This window comes from Carya illinoinensis, chromosome 2 (assembly GCF_018687715.1).
Source record: "Carya illinoinensis cultivar Pawnee chromosome 2, C.illinoinensisPawnee_v1, whole genome shotgun sequence".
NCBI classification, from domain to species: domain Eukaryota; kingdom Viridiplantae; phylum Streptophyta; class Magnoliopsida; order Fagales; family Juglandaceae; genus Carya; species Carya illinoinensis.
This window is the reverse complement of record NC_056753.1, coordinates 3,562,344-3,578,879: the sequence shown is the minus strand read 5'-3', so window position 1 is coordinate 3,578,879 and position 16,536 is coordinate 3,562,344. Positions and strand designations below refer to the sequence as shown.

The 16,536-nt window shown below is 36.2% G+C and overlaps 2 protein-coding genes and 1 long non-coding RNA gene across 3 annotated transcripts; 1 reads left to right on the top strand and 2 right to left on the bottom strand.

Annotated features, from left to right (window-relative positions):
* Window positions 1–1,030: 1,030 nt before the first annotated feature.
* On the bottom strand, window positions 1,031–7,633 carry LOC122297391 (GTPase ERA-like, chloroplastic). The gene is made up of 9 exons (XM_043107433.1): window positions 7,185–7,633; window positions 6,104–6,249; window positions 4,632–4,772; window positions 4,447–4,560; window positions 4,220–4,345; window positions 2,500–2,598; window positions 2,224–2,325; window positions 1,555–1,635; window positions 1,031–1,385 (listed from the first exon to the last, which is right to left on the bottom strand). Exons 1-9 carry the CDS (start codon window positions 7,555–7,557, stop codon window positions 1,299–1,301), a joined length of 1,269 nt encoding a protein of 422 aa, XP_042963367.1. The 5' UTR covers window positions 7,558–7,633; the 3' UTR covers window positions 1,031–1,298.
* A 628-nt stretch (window positions 7,634–8,261) lies between these two features.
* Window positions 8,262–9,953, top strand: LOC122301965. The gene is made up of 2 exons (XR_006240236.1): window positions 8,262–8,436; window positions 9,710–9,953. It is a non-coding gene; the product is annotated as an uncharacterized LOC122301965 (long non-coding RNA).
* A 1,062-nt stretch (window positions 9,954–11,015) lies between these two features.
* LOC122297387 lies at window positions 11,016–16,219 on the bottom strand. The gene is made up of 4 exons (XM_043107425.1): window positions 15,969–16,219; window positions 13,674–14,422; window positions 12,336–12,770; window positions 11,016–11,586 (listed from the first exon to the last, which is right to left on the bottom strand). The coding sequence occupies exons 2-4, from the start codon at window positions 14,416–14,418 to the stop codon at window positions 11,411–11,413; spliced, it is 1,356 nt and encodes a 451-aa protein (XP_042963359.1). The 5' UTR covers window positions 14,419–14,422; window positions 15,969–16,219; the 3' UTR covers window positions 11,016–11,410.
* Between the last annotated feature and the right edge of the window lie 317 nt (window positions 16,220–16,536).

Below are 16,536 nucleotides of genomic sequence, written 5' to 3'. Positions count from 1 at the left end.
TTTTTACTTAGAAATGGAACCTGAGTATTGACTTTGTGGAGTAAAAGCTCTTATGGTGGGGGAAACCCCTCGAGCGGATAGGATGAAGTTAAAAACGCCAAAATAAGGCACAATTTACACGAAAAGCAATTGATTCAATGACAACAGAAAGACCTGGACATGAGCTCTGTACAAGAAAATAAGAAGTTGGCAGAAAGAAATTAAAAGATAACAATGTTCAGAAACATTAGATTGAACTACTGAATCTTCTCCAAGAGCTCAGCCGATGATTAACCTTATTGTTTCAGTTCTAACGCGTTTGAAAACTATTGTTGTATCTTACAAAACCCAACAACGATCTTTCTCTTTTTACCTAATACTGAAATATTACAACAGGAGCCAGGGTGAAGACCATCGCTTGCAATCCATTTCTCATGAGCGTTACCACTACAATTCGTTCCGATCTTTCAATGACCATCGCTTGCAATCCACGTCACAACAGATTTAGTAAAGCATAAAGAATTGAATTGGTCCCATGATACGTAGTATTTCACACAGAAATACATAACCCTTTTAAGCTACTTCATATATCAACAATTTAAATAACAAAGAAGCGTCACGTAAAAAAAATATGAGCAGAGATGACAAAATTAAGAAAAAATATAGTTACAAGTACAATTGTGCACTAATCTGTGCACCAATATAATGTGATTGGTCAAAAAGTAGATTTTATTGAAAACAGTGTTAATTTAAATTTTAAGTATGAATAAATCAGTATTGGTATACAGATTAGTGCGCGACTGTGTTTGTTGTAACAAAACTTCAAAATTAAAGATGATAGACAACATTTTCCAAAAATTAATTAGTAAACATTGAATCTCCCTCTCCTTGTCATGTGACATGGGACATATGGTCCATTCACTGAAAAAGACCAACCATATATGCACCCGAGGACTCCGGAACATACAAACGAACAAAAATGCCTTCAATGGCATCCTGGTCACTATGCATGACCGGCCCATGAACCCCACGAAAACCCAGAGTCGCAGACTAATGCAACTGTTCACAATTACCAATAAATGACATTTCCCACATTGTCCAGAATTTTTGGCCTCGAGTAAATAAGGGAATTATAACATATTATGATTGCCAAAAAGTAACACTAATCTCTACAAAAATGAAGATTACAACATCCCACTCTACCTATAATACATAAAAAGGGCTTGTATCATCATTGCACATTTGTTTTTCAATGATTTCAACCATCTTTACTTACATTGTTTGGCTGATATGGAATAAGGCCATGGTATCTCATGAACTCATAGTGCTCGAATTTTCCCTCCATATCCGTAGTATTTCAACAGCCCTTCATCTTGCCGCCAATTCTCCTTCACTTTCACTTCAACCTGTACAGACACCTTAATGTGAATAGTTTCCTAACAGAAACAACCATCAAAGTTGTTTAAAAATAATGACGCGCACAAGTTCCCAGAGGTGGTTTATGTATAAAATACATAAACCCCAGTTCAGAATTAATAGCATAAATTTCAAAAATAGCGTTTATGGTGGATGCACCTCAAGATAGACTTTCTTCTGTAAGAAATCTTCAATGTCAAGCCGGGCAGCTGTTGCAAGTAGTTTCAGTGCCTTCCCGTCCTGCAGTGATTGAGACACAAAGTCAGATGACCATATCAAGTGCACTGCATGAACGTCTGTGCATCCAGTAGTTCAAACATTTATAAATTCAACCGAAAAAAAAAAAAAAAAAACCAATGTCTCAAGCTTAAGAAATACTATCAACACACTTTCTTCGATGCTTTCTGTCTCTGCAGTGAGCTTTAGTTCCAACATTTATAGAATTCGTTGACATTAAAAGAAAATTCTCCCAAACAGACAACAAATATGGCAGAACCCCATTCATCATGTAGCAAAGGAAAATCAAATCTTTGAAGTGTCAACGTTGATGGAAGATACGAAAAAACATAACATGTTATTTTCCTTCTCAATGCTAATGCTCCCATTGCTATCCTCCTCATCACCCTTACTTTTTGACTGCTCTACTTGCTGTACTAGCAAGAACCGCATCCCATACAACCATCATGTTAAATACACCTCAAGCTGAAATGACGTCCTTGGTGGAGGATGAAGTCATGGTTTCAAGACCTACTGGATGCATGTCACTTACTGCTAAAGGAAAAAAAATGGAATCATCCAGTAAATTCGTTAATTAATTAACATACTCACTTTTCCAATGACGATGATCTTCTGTGTATTCTTTTCAACAACAATTTCTACTTGTATAAAATCTTTTGCAGTTGGCCTTGTTTTATAGCTCACCACATTCACCTGGAAGATTCAAAATTAAAAACACCACAAAAAATCTGGCCATAGCTGTATGTGTGTGTGTGTGTGAGAGAGAGAGAGAGACAGAGAGACAGAGACGAGACAGAGACAGAGACAGAGAGAATAACGGAAACCAATTCATTTTTTGGAATGTACACTATGTTTTCAATCATATACCTGACATGCGTAGGGAATTTCGTCACGGTATTGCATAAAGATCTTCTCTCTTACAATTTCAGCAACAAAGAATCTTTCTGGATGCTCACTAACTATATCCTGATCATTCATAACCAACAGAGTAAGTGGTCATATGCAAGAAAAGATTGACTTCACGATCTAAAAGGCTTGAATAATTGCAGAATCTGGTTTATAGAAAAACAAGTTGACAATTAGAAGCTTAGAAAAGAATGAATTGTTTAGCAACTGAGTGAAACCATCTAAAAATGTAGAAATCTTCAGGGCACAATTTTACTTGGTGCAATATGCCTAAAGATTCCCATCTCACAACCAATTGTCATGCCAGCTCAAATCCACCTCCCAGTCTTGTACAGGTTTTGTAAAAATCATTTCCACTACATTCTTCCATTTTGGAGCTGTATATGAACCCCTCCGAAATTGAATACTAATTCCAGATATGACATCGTCAATTTCGTCAAAGGTAGCTCCCCACACCACACACCGTGCCAAAAGCTAACTCGATTTCCATCGCCAATCACAAATCTAACATATTTAGAATAAGTATCCCATCCCCTCCTTATAAATTTCCACACTCTACAGCAATATGGCTCCATTACCTCCTTAGACCACCAACCTCCCCTTGAACTACCCTACTTGGTATCTGTTACCTATCTCCACAATCTCTCCCTCTCTATCACATAACGTCAGAACCATTTATCATATAATGCTCAATTAAACTGAAGCAGGTTTATAAGCCCCAAACTGCCCGATTTCATCAGAGTAAAAATTCTCCACCATCTCACCAAATGAAATCTTAACTCATCACCAATTCTTTTTACAACCTAAATCAGGCCTTCTCCTTTCATATCAAAACCCTAAAAGCCCACATACTTTCTCTACCAAATCGTCACTGCTTTTCCTGTATCCTGCATCATTTCAAGAAACAATGCTTTTCCTGTATCCTGCATCATTTCAAAGCCCTGGTCAATCCTTGAGCCTCAAACCATTTTCCTAAAATTCTAGATCCTAATTCCTATATCTAGAAGTCTCCTAACCCTAAGCCCACCACAGGTAGGCATACACAGATTTTTACTGATACTTTCCTGACAAGTTTACCTACAGCTTAGACGAAACAAATTAAGTTCCATCACACTAATAATTTCAGTCACATGTTTAATTTTTCTTTGTTGATGATGGGGGAACCACCCCAAGGCAGAGCCCTTAAGATTCACCCATGGAACTGAAACCCCCATGGAGACTAACACAGCAACCCACCGCCATGACCTGCCACTTAAATCGCAGTTTGATCCCAGGGGGAATCGAACTTGTGACATGGGGCTCATGCACACAAGTTCGCCCTTACCCCTTGGGCTACCCACGGATGGTAGAATCAAGGTAAAATCTGTTTTGTGATAAATGGTTCACACCCAATTTTGGCATGAATGGTAGGATCAAGTTAAAATCCTTTTTTAATCAATTTCCATTTTACAAATCAACATTTCCTTACAGGTTTTAACACACAAGCGTTGCATCAAGATGAGCTGTGATTAATTATTTTTTCTACTTCATTCCAAACTATTAGTTTTAGGCTATAATATTATATCAAAAGCATGATAAGACAATAGCATATCATCAAAGCTCATAAATGTACATTATTAAAAAGCCCAGCCCCTCCCCCCCACCCCAAAAAAAAAAAATAAGAGAAAATATTTCTACATGCCTTCGGATAATAAGGTGGCGCAACTGGAAGTTTTGATAGCACCCACTCCTTGATATCTTCCACTCCATGACCATATTTTGCACTCACGGGTATAACCTCATCTACATCTGTAAATTTCTCATACCACTGCAAACAGCATGGAATTTAAGCTAGCATAAAGAATTATGGATTCTTAAATGATGCATTTATACTCGCCAAAATATATATATCAACCAACAAGTTCTGACCTCCAGCTTCTTTGAAATTTCACCTGGTTTGATCAGGTCTTTCTTATTCAAAACCAGTAAAGTGGGTGGCTTATCTTTGAGGTCTCCCACACCTCCTTCCAACACTTCATCAATCTAGAAACAAGAAACTGAATTAAAAAAGGAACACATACTTCAGGAAAATATTATACAACAAAGAAGCATACTTTTTGGGGCACTTTACATGCATCAACAAGAACAAGTACACAGTCAGCGTTGATAGCAGCACTTCGAACATTCTTCATCATCATAGAGTCCAACTTGTGCATTTTCTTCTCAATAACACCAGGTGTGTCGTACAGAATCATCTGCAAGCAAACCCATAGGTTAGATGCATGTAGCCAGAAAGAAATGCATACCCAAAAGAATCTGGAAGTTATCAACACATTACTCTTTTTGTAGGGATCTAGAGCACTCATGACTATATAGATTAGTTAATTAGATGCAATATAAGAGATTTGTCAACATTTGTGAAAAAATATCTAGATACAATATTCCGGCAAATGATATATCAAAATTCCATTATCACTAAACGGTGTTCTACAGATCTGAGTTTTACACAGCCTAACTGATATTCTGGACATTCTATATTCTAATTCACTGCTTATTGCTGCCATTTGGAAGATGATTCCTCCGTGCTTGATGTGGTGCCTATGGTTAGAGAGGAATGGGAAGTGCTTTGAAGATAGAGAACGCTCGATGGGAGAACTTAGGGAGTTTTTCTTTAATACCTTGAGTTTTTGGGCTAAGGCTCTTGTATTGAATGGAGATAATCTTCTTGATTTGCTTTAGTCATTTTCAGTTTCTAGAGTGTATGTATTACATGAGTTTCTTATTTCTTTCGATCCTACGTAGTGTAGGACATTCTTTGTACTGAACGTGGCATTTTGCCTATTCTTTTGAATATATCTTCTTACTTTTCTAGAAAAAAAAAGTTTCTAGAGTGTATGAAGGTTTTCCTCTTGTATTCTTCCTATGTACTTGGGCTATGCCTATTCTTGGTAATAAAATCTCTTATTATTTAAAAAAAAAAAAAATCACTGCTCCAACTTTCTATGCATTCTCTGTTCTTATGGTCGGTACAACATAATCTCCCAACATAAATGAAAGGCAAGCCAATAAAAATCACCAAGACATGTTAGGATCTCTAACTGCTTACTCAATGCTACTAAACCTGTATTAGCTTTAGAAGTCTCTAAGGACATTTGTATGAATGTAACTGTCAGTGGCAAAGCCAGGATTTTATCATTGGGGGCCCAAATGTTTTTTTTTTTTTTTATAAGTTCATTGGGGGCCTAAATTAATATTACAATAACCAATCTTTGTTTATTTTATACATAATGCATCTTTTGCCATTTAGAGTAATATAAAAATATGTTCGAGTTCAATTATTCTAAAGTCACATCTAGATATGTCCTACACATAGGTTTATCCAATTAGATCATAATGGAAACTGAATGAAGAATAATTTGGTGCAAAGCAGATTCCAAGGCAGAAACACTGCCAGGCAATCATCAAAATGGACAGCCTAGATACCTGACAGTCTTTATATGAGCCATTCTACCTAAGTTATGTTGCTTTAAGTTTTAACAGGTAGCTAAAATCAAATACTAGAGAATTGGATTTAATAAAGTCAAACCTGAAACTCTGGGCCAGAACATATACCAAGAATTCGGTGCCTTGTTGTTTGAGGTTTATCTGTAACTATTGACAGTTTTTGGCCTATCATCTGGTTTGCAAGTGTACTCTTACCAACATTTGGCTTGCCAAGTACAGCCACATAACCTGCATGCGATTCATTAAAATTCAAAACCACACTAGAAGAAATAAACCCTGCAACTTCGCAAGAAAATAGACAGAAATCAAAGCATGAAACATGAGCAACAAGATGGGAAAAGGACCCCAGCTATGAAATGATTTATCACCATTTTTGGAATCTCATCTCAATCCATTTTCATAACACCCAAAGGTTTATCCACAACTAAATTTCCTATAAGTCTCAAATAAAAAAAGAGCTAGGGCAATATATAAAACTAGCTAATTGCAAGGGTAATTCCATGTCTGTTCATGCTTTATTGCATGCACGGAAACATAGGACACAATTTGACACAATATAGAAGGCAGAAATATTAAAAAAATGTGCAGGAATTATTGATTATATATCCTAACTTCCCTTTAAAGAAACCATCATATTTTCTAGCTTCCATTATTCCTAAACTGGCAAAAATCAATAATAACCACGACAGTCCCTAGACGTCTTTTCTTTGACAGCAAATGTCATAATGAGTTTTTACCTATGCTTAACAATGGTAATGTGCAGGTCTCCAGAGGACCATATCCAGAATCGACATTCGGACTAGGTATGCTCACTTAATTCTTGCTAATTCATGAGTCAATTATCAACAGTACTATTTTTTCCCCCCCTTTCTACAGTCTGAATCAATGTTAATCGTTCAAAGGGATAATTGAAAGTAATAGAACTAATAAAAATTTCATATAAACGATTACTAACAAAGATGATTTAAAAGAATGTATCGTACTGACTATAAAGACGCATATAAATTTCATGGTTTGAAGCTATTACATTTCTTAATCCATCCACTCCAAGGAAATCATAACAAGTGGAACATAATTCTCGGTACCCAAAATCACAAGAGGGTAAGAAACAAACTAAAACACAGCGTAATTTCCTGAAAAGCAGAAATAATGAGGAGACTAACCGCTGCGATGGTTAGGGTCGGAGGGATAGTCAAGCTCCTCCATCTCATAGTCATCGAGCATAGCCGTACTCCTGTCAGGCTTCTCACTCAGAGACAAGAAGGACGACTCGTCATCCTCCGAATACGACGTTGTATCCGCCTCATCCTCGGCGTAACACTGGGACAAGACAATGCTCCGGCTGTTGTTGATGTTTCTGGAGGTGTTTCTGGCTTGGAATTGGGTTTCCTGAACTGGGTTTCTAGTAAAATGAGGGAAAAAAGCTTTATTGTTGAATAATGAGGGGCCGGTGAGTAGTTTAGCGACATGGGAGTAACAGGGGAGGAAAAGCTTATCTCTGGGAAGAGTTGGATATTGGTGTAGAGCCAGCCCCATTGTCGGAGCTCTGCACTACTCTTTCTGTTGGTACTGTGTAGCGGTCTGTTTCTGCTCCTTTCTTTTCAATCTAGACAGCCTATGAAACTACCGGATAAACTTCTAAACGACGTCATATTAGTAGTCTGAATTTTTTTATTTTTTATTTTTTGGAATTTGAAGTTCTTTTAGGACTTTGTTTTCCCCTTATCTAAGAGAAAACAAAAAATCACCCGAATTAAAAAAATGTTATATTTGTCATCTCTACATCATACACTATATACTAATATGCATATTTAAATAAAAGAATAAAAATAACAAATCACATATTACTATATGGTATAAGAAATGATAAATAAAATTTTTCTTTCAATCGCTATGAGAAAATCTATCTACAAATATAAATTTAGATAATGATACCCTTACACAGCTTTTACTACCATTTTGTTTAGGACTGTTCATACGGGCCGGATAAAATCCAGCCCAGCCCGGAAATCGAATTCCGGTTACGGGCCGAAACTCAGATGACATAATCCGGACCTATACGGTCCGGATCCGGTATTAAAATCCGGGTTTCGGATTGAAAATCCGATACCCGGATTTATATATATACACATTATATTTTATAGTGATTCAGCATCTAGGTTTTCTGTTTCCGCCGTTCTCTCTCTCTCTCTCTCTCTCTCTCTCTCTCTCTCTCTCTCTCTCTCTCTCTCTCTCTCTCTCTCTCTCTCTCTCTCTCTCTCTCTCTCTCTCTCTCTCTCTCTCTCTCTCTCTCTCTCTCTCACGCGAACCAGTCCTCTCTGCACAGACCTCTCTCACGCGAAACCAATCCGCTCTGCATAGTCCTCTCTGCTCATACCTCTCTCACGCGAAACCAGTCTCCATATTGTGTTTTTGGTTCGTTCTCTTGTAGGCTGTAAGTTTCTCTTCACTTTTCTCTATTTTTGGCCTTACTTTATCATTTTACTTTTTCCAATACAGTCCAAATCTTGCTGATAAAATGCACACTCTATCTCTGTAAACAAAATTTGGGTGCTTTGAGATTAAAATTTGGGTAGATCGAACTAGTTCTCTTCTTTGTGATTCGGTGAAAATTTGAGATTTTTCTTGCTTTGATATTTGGGTAGATTTGGGTACCCTAATGGGTTAGTACCTGATAAGATATGTTTTTTTCGGATGGCCTGTTTTAGTCGGTTACGATTGCAAGGAATGAATTAAAGCACCGACTAAAACAGGCCATGCCCCTAGTATGCAAGTGGTCCTAAGGAAGTGTCTATTGCGACTGCAAGGAATGAAATATGGCCTGTATTTTTGTGGGTTTGGTGTGTCCAAAATTCCAAATCCCTCATCTCCATGTTGTGTTTAATATTATTTCATTGTTATGTCTAAATTATTTAGATAATGTTTGTTTACAGTGTGGCAATTAGTCTATGGCTGCTTTAACATGTGGCTCTGAAATCATTTCTGGGTTATAAAAGGAAAAAGCCTTAAAACATTGTTTTATTTTTTTGTTTTCTATGTTTTAACTGTGGCGATGTCTGACCTTAAATATGGAGCTCTAATAACGTATTTTTGAGTTCATAAGTTGCTTGGAGATGCAAGTTCTTAATGCTATTTTGTTGGTGACCTTATTTCATAATATAAGTCCTTTGGCAAACTTTGCCATAACTTGAACTCCGGCTGGGTCCTCTCTACTTGGGAAGAGGACCCCAAGTAGAAGGCTTAGATCATTCTTCTTAAATGGAAATCACCTTACCTATAAAAAAAAAAAAAAAATCCCTATTTGTACCCAGGGCTGCTCTGTCAACCTGTGTTTGTTTGTGTTAACCTTTACTTCAGCCTATATTATATTGCTAGGCCAACTCTTATACCCTAAGATCTTTTTGGAGTTGTTGAAAAAATAGAAAATATATGTAGAGAGAGGTGAAATCAATTTCAGAGCTAGACAGAGTAGATTAGTAAAAAAAATAGGAAGTTGTGTGTATTTATGGAGTCTCTCTCTCTCTCTCTCTCTCTCTCTCTCTCTCTCTCTCTCTCTCTCTCTCTCTCTCTCTCTCTCTCTCTCTCTCTCTCTCTCTCTCTCTCTCTCTCTCAATTAGGAAGTTGTGTGTATATCCTAAAAAAGCTTTAAACTTGTGTTCTAATTGTTTTTAGGTGTGTTCTTTTGCAGGTTTTAAGGTTCCTTTCAACATTTTGAGACTATATCCTTCTTGTACTATTATTGGACTTTTAAATAACAATGTCAATTTTTATAGTCCTTTGGGTGTAGAGGTTGCAAGAATGTTCTTACCAAATTAGTTCATATTTGTTGTTGTGTATTGGAGTTTAATTAAAGTAATGTATGTGGTTTGTAATGTTCTAAACAAATCAGTTCAAACAATATAATATGTAGTGAATTTTTTTTTCTTCTTTTAGGTTAATTAGTTGTTTATAGTGTTAGGTATGTGTTAATTAGTTGATATTTTTATCACTATGGACAATGATATAAAAAAATATAAGTTTTTATATAATAAAAAAATTTTGCATTTCAACATTATTTCTTAAAAAATCAATAAAATATTGGATTTTTTATAAACATTTTTTCAACATAAAAAAATTAATAATAGAACGACTTCAATTTAAAAAAAAAAAATCCGGGTTGTATACGGAACCCGAATTTCCGGTTTGTAGAAATCCGGATTAATCCGGGTTTCGGACCAGGTCATAATCCGGATATACCCAGTCCGGATTTGCAACCCGGGTTCCGGACTGGGTATACCCGGATACCCGGTCCGAAACTTGGTTGAACACATTTTTGTTACCCTATTATTTTTTTCTTTTTGCTATTTAAATCTAGACAAAAAATTCAAAAATATGACCTTCTTGCATAATCTTAAAGAAAATAAACTCAATCAAATAACGTAATTATATAATTTAATTAAAAATAAATTTAATTTTATAAAAATTTTACTAGTCAATTTTTATAAAATTAAATTTATTTTTAATTAAATCATATGATTAAATTAGTCAATTAAATTTATTTTCTTTTAAACTATGCAAGAAGATTATGTTCTAAAATTTTTAATCCAGATTCTATTAGCAAAAAGAAAAAAGAAAAAAGTTAAACAGTAAACTAATAGTAATCGAGATGTAAGAATATCATTATCCATTTTTTTGCCCTTGTATGGGTAAGCAGCAATGATGATGCAAATCCCTAGATGAATCAAAGCACAAACGAAGCCACAGAAAATCACATATTATAGGTTCCAATACTTCCTTTCAAAATGATTTTTGAACACCACAATCAGCAGAATTACCGAATAAAGAAACCGCGCCCCCCCCCCCCCCAAAAAAAAAAAAAAAAAAAAAGTTTCAGAGTTGGAATATTATTCTACATGACGTTACAGCAACCAAGAGAAGCCACCAAAAACAAAAACTCCAAAGTAACGTCTCGGGCACACAAGGCAGAATGCAATACAAAATTGGACTTTCAGAACTGTCGAAATCAGATGGAAATAAATCAAACTAAGGATTCAAAACCCTCTTCTGTGATCTAAACTTCAAAATTATCCTCAGATTTTGCAGAGTTGCATATTGAATGCACAATTATACCAAAGGGAACTAACCAATTCCCCCCATGAAATCCCCCCGACTGGTACTAGAAATAATGATTTTAATAGTCAGCTCGTACATTTCATGATCTATCACATTTGTAGTGAACGTAAACGTATATCAACTTTGAGGAACTATACAACCTCTGAATGCAGGAGAATCAAGTAATAAAAGCAAGATACTGTACCCACAAGGCGAATTGTGTGACCTTTTATTTTATGTTTTTTTTTTCCCCCCCGATGACATGGTATCATGGTTCCTTGTATTCATCAACCACCTGTTAATCAGCTACATCATCACCCTCAGGATTCTGAAAGTGTACCGAAGACGACCCTCTTCCTGTTGGAAGGTAAGACCATGCTAAGGCTGCAGTGCCAAGTGTAATCGCAGCAGCTATTGAACCCCAAACCCACTTCTGCCTTATTTTCCTCATATGCCTTCCATGCCGTGCCACCTCTACAAAATGGGAAATTGCCAAAGTTAGAAGAGCAAATATTGGTAACCACATCCAACAGGACCTATAGAAAAGTTGGGAAGCACCTACAAAAGTATGCTACGGATACACACAATCATGCACGTGTGGGTTTGTGCACATGAGGGCACTCCATTTTTTTTTTTTTTTTTTTTTTTTTGGGTTGGGGGGGGTGGTTTGGAGATGGGCTTTGGAACCTTTTTCATAGCAAATTATTCAAATATTAGAAACAGAAGCTTCTAGGACTTTTTAAAAGTATATCATGGGTTTCTACAACTTCTTAAAACAGAATATGATGATTGGGCAATTCCATGTTCAGATCCAACTGTTGCTACACGCTGATCCTGCATATTTGAGCAAGAATGTCCAAAGGATCACCAGCACTTAGATCTCAATCCAAACAGCACAGAAACCTACACAACTTTCCCCAAACAAGCACACGATTACTGAGGGCTAAACCTAGCAAATAAGCAAAACATTGTGTAGGATTTTGTTTTTACGTGGAAAGACGAACATATCCTACTGCAAGAGAACAGGATTGTGAGACAAGCTAGGTGAAGAGTGGAGTAATATCAAAATAACAAACTATACATAAAAGTACTTTGCAGAAAATAAACTCTCCCCCCCCAAGTTTCATCCTCAAAATAAATAGCCAAACAAATAATTATGTCTGCTTAATCTTGGAAAGATAATTAACCAAAAGACTATAATATAAAGTGCATCAAAATCTGACCTAAAGCATCTTGGTTCCTCTGATACATTTCCCGATTCACAACCTCATAGAAATGGATTCTGTCATGTAATCGAGCAATCTCAAAGTTCTTTGACTCGATCAGAGCTTCCATCTCCATCTCTGCCTCAGCCCTGGCGACACCCTTTCCAATAGATTCCGAAACAAACCTAGCAACATGTACCTGTTGAAGCAGCTCTTCTTGAGGACCAAAATCCAGCTGCTCGCCCTCTGCTAAAACAGAGGGATAGGCAGGGAGTGTCAGTCCCACAACAGATAACTGTTGCCTTAGCCTCTGCCACTGGCTTTGCACGTATTTCAGGGCTTCTTCTGCTTGCTTCCGCTTCTCTATTTCCATCAATAGACTCAATCTCATTTCACGCAAATCAGCATCAACGTTGCAAAGAGAAGCCTGCGGCCCACCCTCAGAGGATAATTCTGTATGAAGTAAGGAAACCAACGAATACACTCCTCAATGTCTTTGTAGATGTACAACAGTTATTTTCACACATAGAAATGTCCAATTATTACAATCTTTAAGCAATCATATTCTATGACCAGAGGAGAGAACATGGAAAACAGGGTAGCTTATTCTATGTACTAAACTTTCTGAAATAAGCAGTAAAAGTAAAAGTCCAGAATTTTGTAATTAAATTCCAGGAAAAAATTTTAAACACCACATCTTTGGAAGAACTGGAATGTTCCTAGCTACAACAATAATAATGGTTAGTACCCATAAATATGCAACATTTACCAAACACCTGCCAATCTGCTGTAATTTGTGTAACCTTACGATATCAAATATGCATATAAATATTGAAAATGATGAAAATAAAGAACAAAAAAAAAAAATCGAACTGAAGTTCCCCAGCTGATACGCTAAAGTAATTTGATACACTAAACCTATCTTTCACAAACTTGAAAATTCAAATCAAAAAGTGACAGTTTCTAATAAGCAGCATATACAGACAAAATGGGAGGAACACTTCACTAAGTCATTCGATTCCCTCCATCTCATGTGGCTAGTCCCATTTAGAAAAGCCAACTATTTAAAGAAATATCACTTATTATTGCCTTTGAAGTAGGAAGTCAAAAGTTTCTAAAATTATCTCCTCCATTAAAACTCAAATGAAGCAAATAACAAATGTGTTTCAAAAAAGTAAAGGATAAGTAAAGACAATGAAGAAATCTCCAAGCAGTATAATACTTTCAGACATCTCAAAATCAAATACAAGACCAACTTTTTTTATTATAAGTAATAAATCTCTATCGATAAGCACAAAAGGCAAGAATAAAAGACCAACTCGACAGAGTGAATAAACAAATAAATAAAACAGTTACCTTCCCAAGCATCAAAAAACTGTGCCATTGGCGTGTTAGGTTTCATACATCGTTCAGCCCCAGAATTATCCTCCACATCTGTGTTGCTGGTAATGCTGAGAGATTCCTGTGGATCAAAGAAACTATCAGACTCTTCATCTCTTTCAAGCTTCAACAAATCATCTTCCCTGGCCACACCATTACTTTTACCACTGCTTCCAAGTTCCACAGAAATACTCTTACGTTCCCCATTACTGCTCCCATATTCCCCATTACTGCACCCAAATTCACTTTTGCGACTCCCAACTTCACAGTCATGGCTACCATTGACACGCTCCTCATTGGCACCAGGAGTAGTGAAAGTGACAGCAATATCATCTGCCGAATGGACATCATCTGTTTCTACATTTGCCAAATTCCCATTGACCTTTTCATTAGTTTTTTGGCGAGAGGATACATCGTCCTCGGAAAAGCTCTTCACAAGACGTGGCCCACGTCGTTTGTGGTTGATGATGTATGGGGAAGGTGTGAATGAAGTGGGCGAACCAGGAAGCGGGGTAGCCTTAGGAGTAGCATAGAGTGCTGGCGTTATCTGAGGACGCTTAACTCTCCTTTCGGTGGTAGGCGTGCTATTTCTCCTCTCCAGGTTTGAATTGGGAATAGGTCTTGAATTAGGAGGCTTTGAATTAGGAACAGACTTGTCGACAGATCTTGAAGCTCCAGGTTCCAGTAACCGATCCAAAGCTATAGCAGTAAATGTCGGCATGTTTCTGCATCATCACAGTCAAATAAACTTAAAAAGAAGATTCACATCAATGAAAAGGGGGAATCTAATACTTAGGCCTTGTTTGTTTAACCAAAACCAAAAATCTCATCTCATCTCAATTCATCATTACAACTTTTTCAAATCCCAATACAAAATATAATAAACAATCTAACTTTTTCAAATCCCAATACAAAATTAATATTCAAAAATTATATTATAACAATATTTTATTAATTACTATTCAAAACATCACATCTCATCTCATCTCATCTGTATAACCAAACAGGGCCTTAGTGGCTGAGAAAGGAGGAGATAAGAAGAGAACATAAATTGTGACAGATTTTTCTTTCTAAAAAAAATATGGAATTTTCAACCCGCCAGAGCCAATTAATTGTAATGATGATTGAGCAAAGGATGTAAACTTGGGATTTCCTCTTATCAGGTTCTATAAATGGTAAAATCAAATATTGGATATTTGTAATAAATTTGCATCCATCAGATACCAAACAGAATTATGGTACTCAGGGTTTTAGAAAAATTTCCATTTCATAGATACCAACTAGAATTATGGTACTCAGGGTTTTAAAAAAGAATTTCATCTGTCAGATACCAAACAGGATTATAGTACTCAAAATATGAGCAACATATATACTGATATGCTAAATCCCAATAATTTCTTATAATATAAACTCCGAAACCTATAGCATATAAAAAATTGCACAACTTATAATTCAGTTAATATGTCTGTGTGTAATGTGTGTGTGTGTGTGTGTGTGTGTGTGTGTGTGAGAGAGAGAGAGAGAGAGAGAGAGAACAAAAATTCACACCAAACTGAATTTTAAAGAAGGCTAATGATACAAGTATACGTCATAGGATAAAACTAAAACTACTTATAAAAAAAGGGATAAAACTAAAACCTCTATATAACTTAGCCATTAATTACTCCAGCGGTAGAAACAAAAGGACAACGCAGAAATAAGGATTTAAAAATCAAATTCGGTGATATTTTACCAGCAAAGCATTCTTAATATCTAAATAGCATGCAAGCTACAAAACTAGACAAACAATCATATCCTGCCTTGTTCAGAAATTAAAATTAACAGAGGGTTATGGTACTCCATGTAAGAGCAGGAGAGAAAAATTAAAACCCTAAGCCCCAAAATCTTCAATACCCAACTCACAAAATCCATAACCTAAGCAGACAAACATGTATCAATAACTTCGATATAACGGCTAAACAACAAACTGAATTGTCACATTCAAACACCGCATCCCGAAAGGAAATCATCTCAGAAGAGCCCTAAACGTTAGTTTAATTTCCTAGAAAAGGTTTGAAGAAAAATAAAACGAAACTTCCAGGAAAGCTATTCCTCCCAGATGTCCGGACAACCCAAAACAGTATAAACTCTCGCAGCCTCGCGTCACCTCCCTCCGTACCCAAACAGAAACCATGATACACATTTAAAAAAAAAAAACAGAGAGATCTCACAAATTAAGGAAGCAAAAAAGAATCACAGAATGTATTGAATCCGTAGAAATGTAAAGATTACCTGGGAAATTGAAGGAAACTGTGAGGAGGAAATGGTAGGGAAGAGAAAAGCCAGAGCGGGAGAAAAGAGAGAAGAAGAGGCAGAAGAAGCGAAAGTGGAGGTGATTAAGGAGGGAGGCGAGAGGAGTGGAGGCGGCATAAAACCAGGCCTCTCTCGTTCACGCAAGACTCATTCCCCACACCCTTCGAGTTTGAGAAAAGATTGGAGGAAAAAGGTATATGCCCCAAATCCGTGTCCAAGAGTCTAGAATGACCTTAGGACTTAGTGGGAACGCGCCATTTAAACCGATGACGACATCGACATTTCTCGTTCGAGGCATAAAATCATTTATTTTTATAATTTTTTTCTTAATATTATCTATTCTAATTTCTTTCACAATTATACGTATTGATATGTTAGTTATTAAAATAATAAAAAATTTAAATTAAAGAAAATGTTGATGATATAGTGTTAATAAATTAAAGAAAATGTTAATAAATTATACGTCTTAATATTATGTACTTTACTAATGTGATTAGTTACATTAATTTTTTTAATATAAAAGAATTATTTTAATCAATTACATTAA

Excerpts from the sequence above, each read along its gene's own strand:
- LOC122297387 (XM_043107425.1), bottom strand. The coding sequence starts at position 14,418 with ATGCCGACATTTACTGCTATAGCTTTGGATCGGTTACTGGAACCTGGA. Across the intron at positions 12,771-13,673 it reads GTTTTTTGATGCTTGGGAAG|AATTATCCTCTGAGGGTGGG; the intron begins GTAACTGTTTTA and ends TACTTCATACAG. Across the intron at positions 11,587-12,335 it reads GAGGAACCAAGATGCTTTAG|AGGTGGCACGGCATGGAAGG; the intron begins GTCAGATTTTGA and ends CCCATTTTGTAG.
- LOC122297391 (XM_043107433.1), bottom strand. The coding sequence starts at position 7,557 with ATGGGGCTGGCTCTACACCAATATCCAACTCTTCCCAGAGATAAGCTT. Across the intron at positions 2,599-4,219 it reads CGCCACCTTATTATCCGAAG|GATATAGTTAGTGAGCATCC; the intron begins GCATGTAGAAAT and ends ATGAATGATCAG. Across the intron at positions 1,386-1,554 it reads AGAAGAAAGTCTATCTTGAG|GTTGAAGTGAAAGTGAAGGA; the intron begins GTGCATCCACCA and ends GTGTCTGTACAG.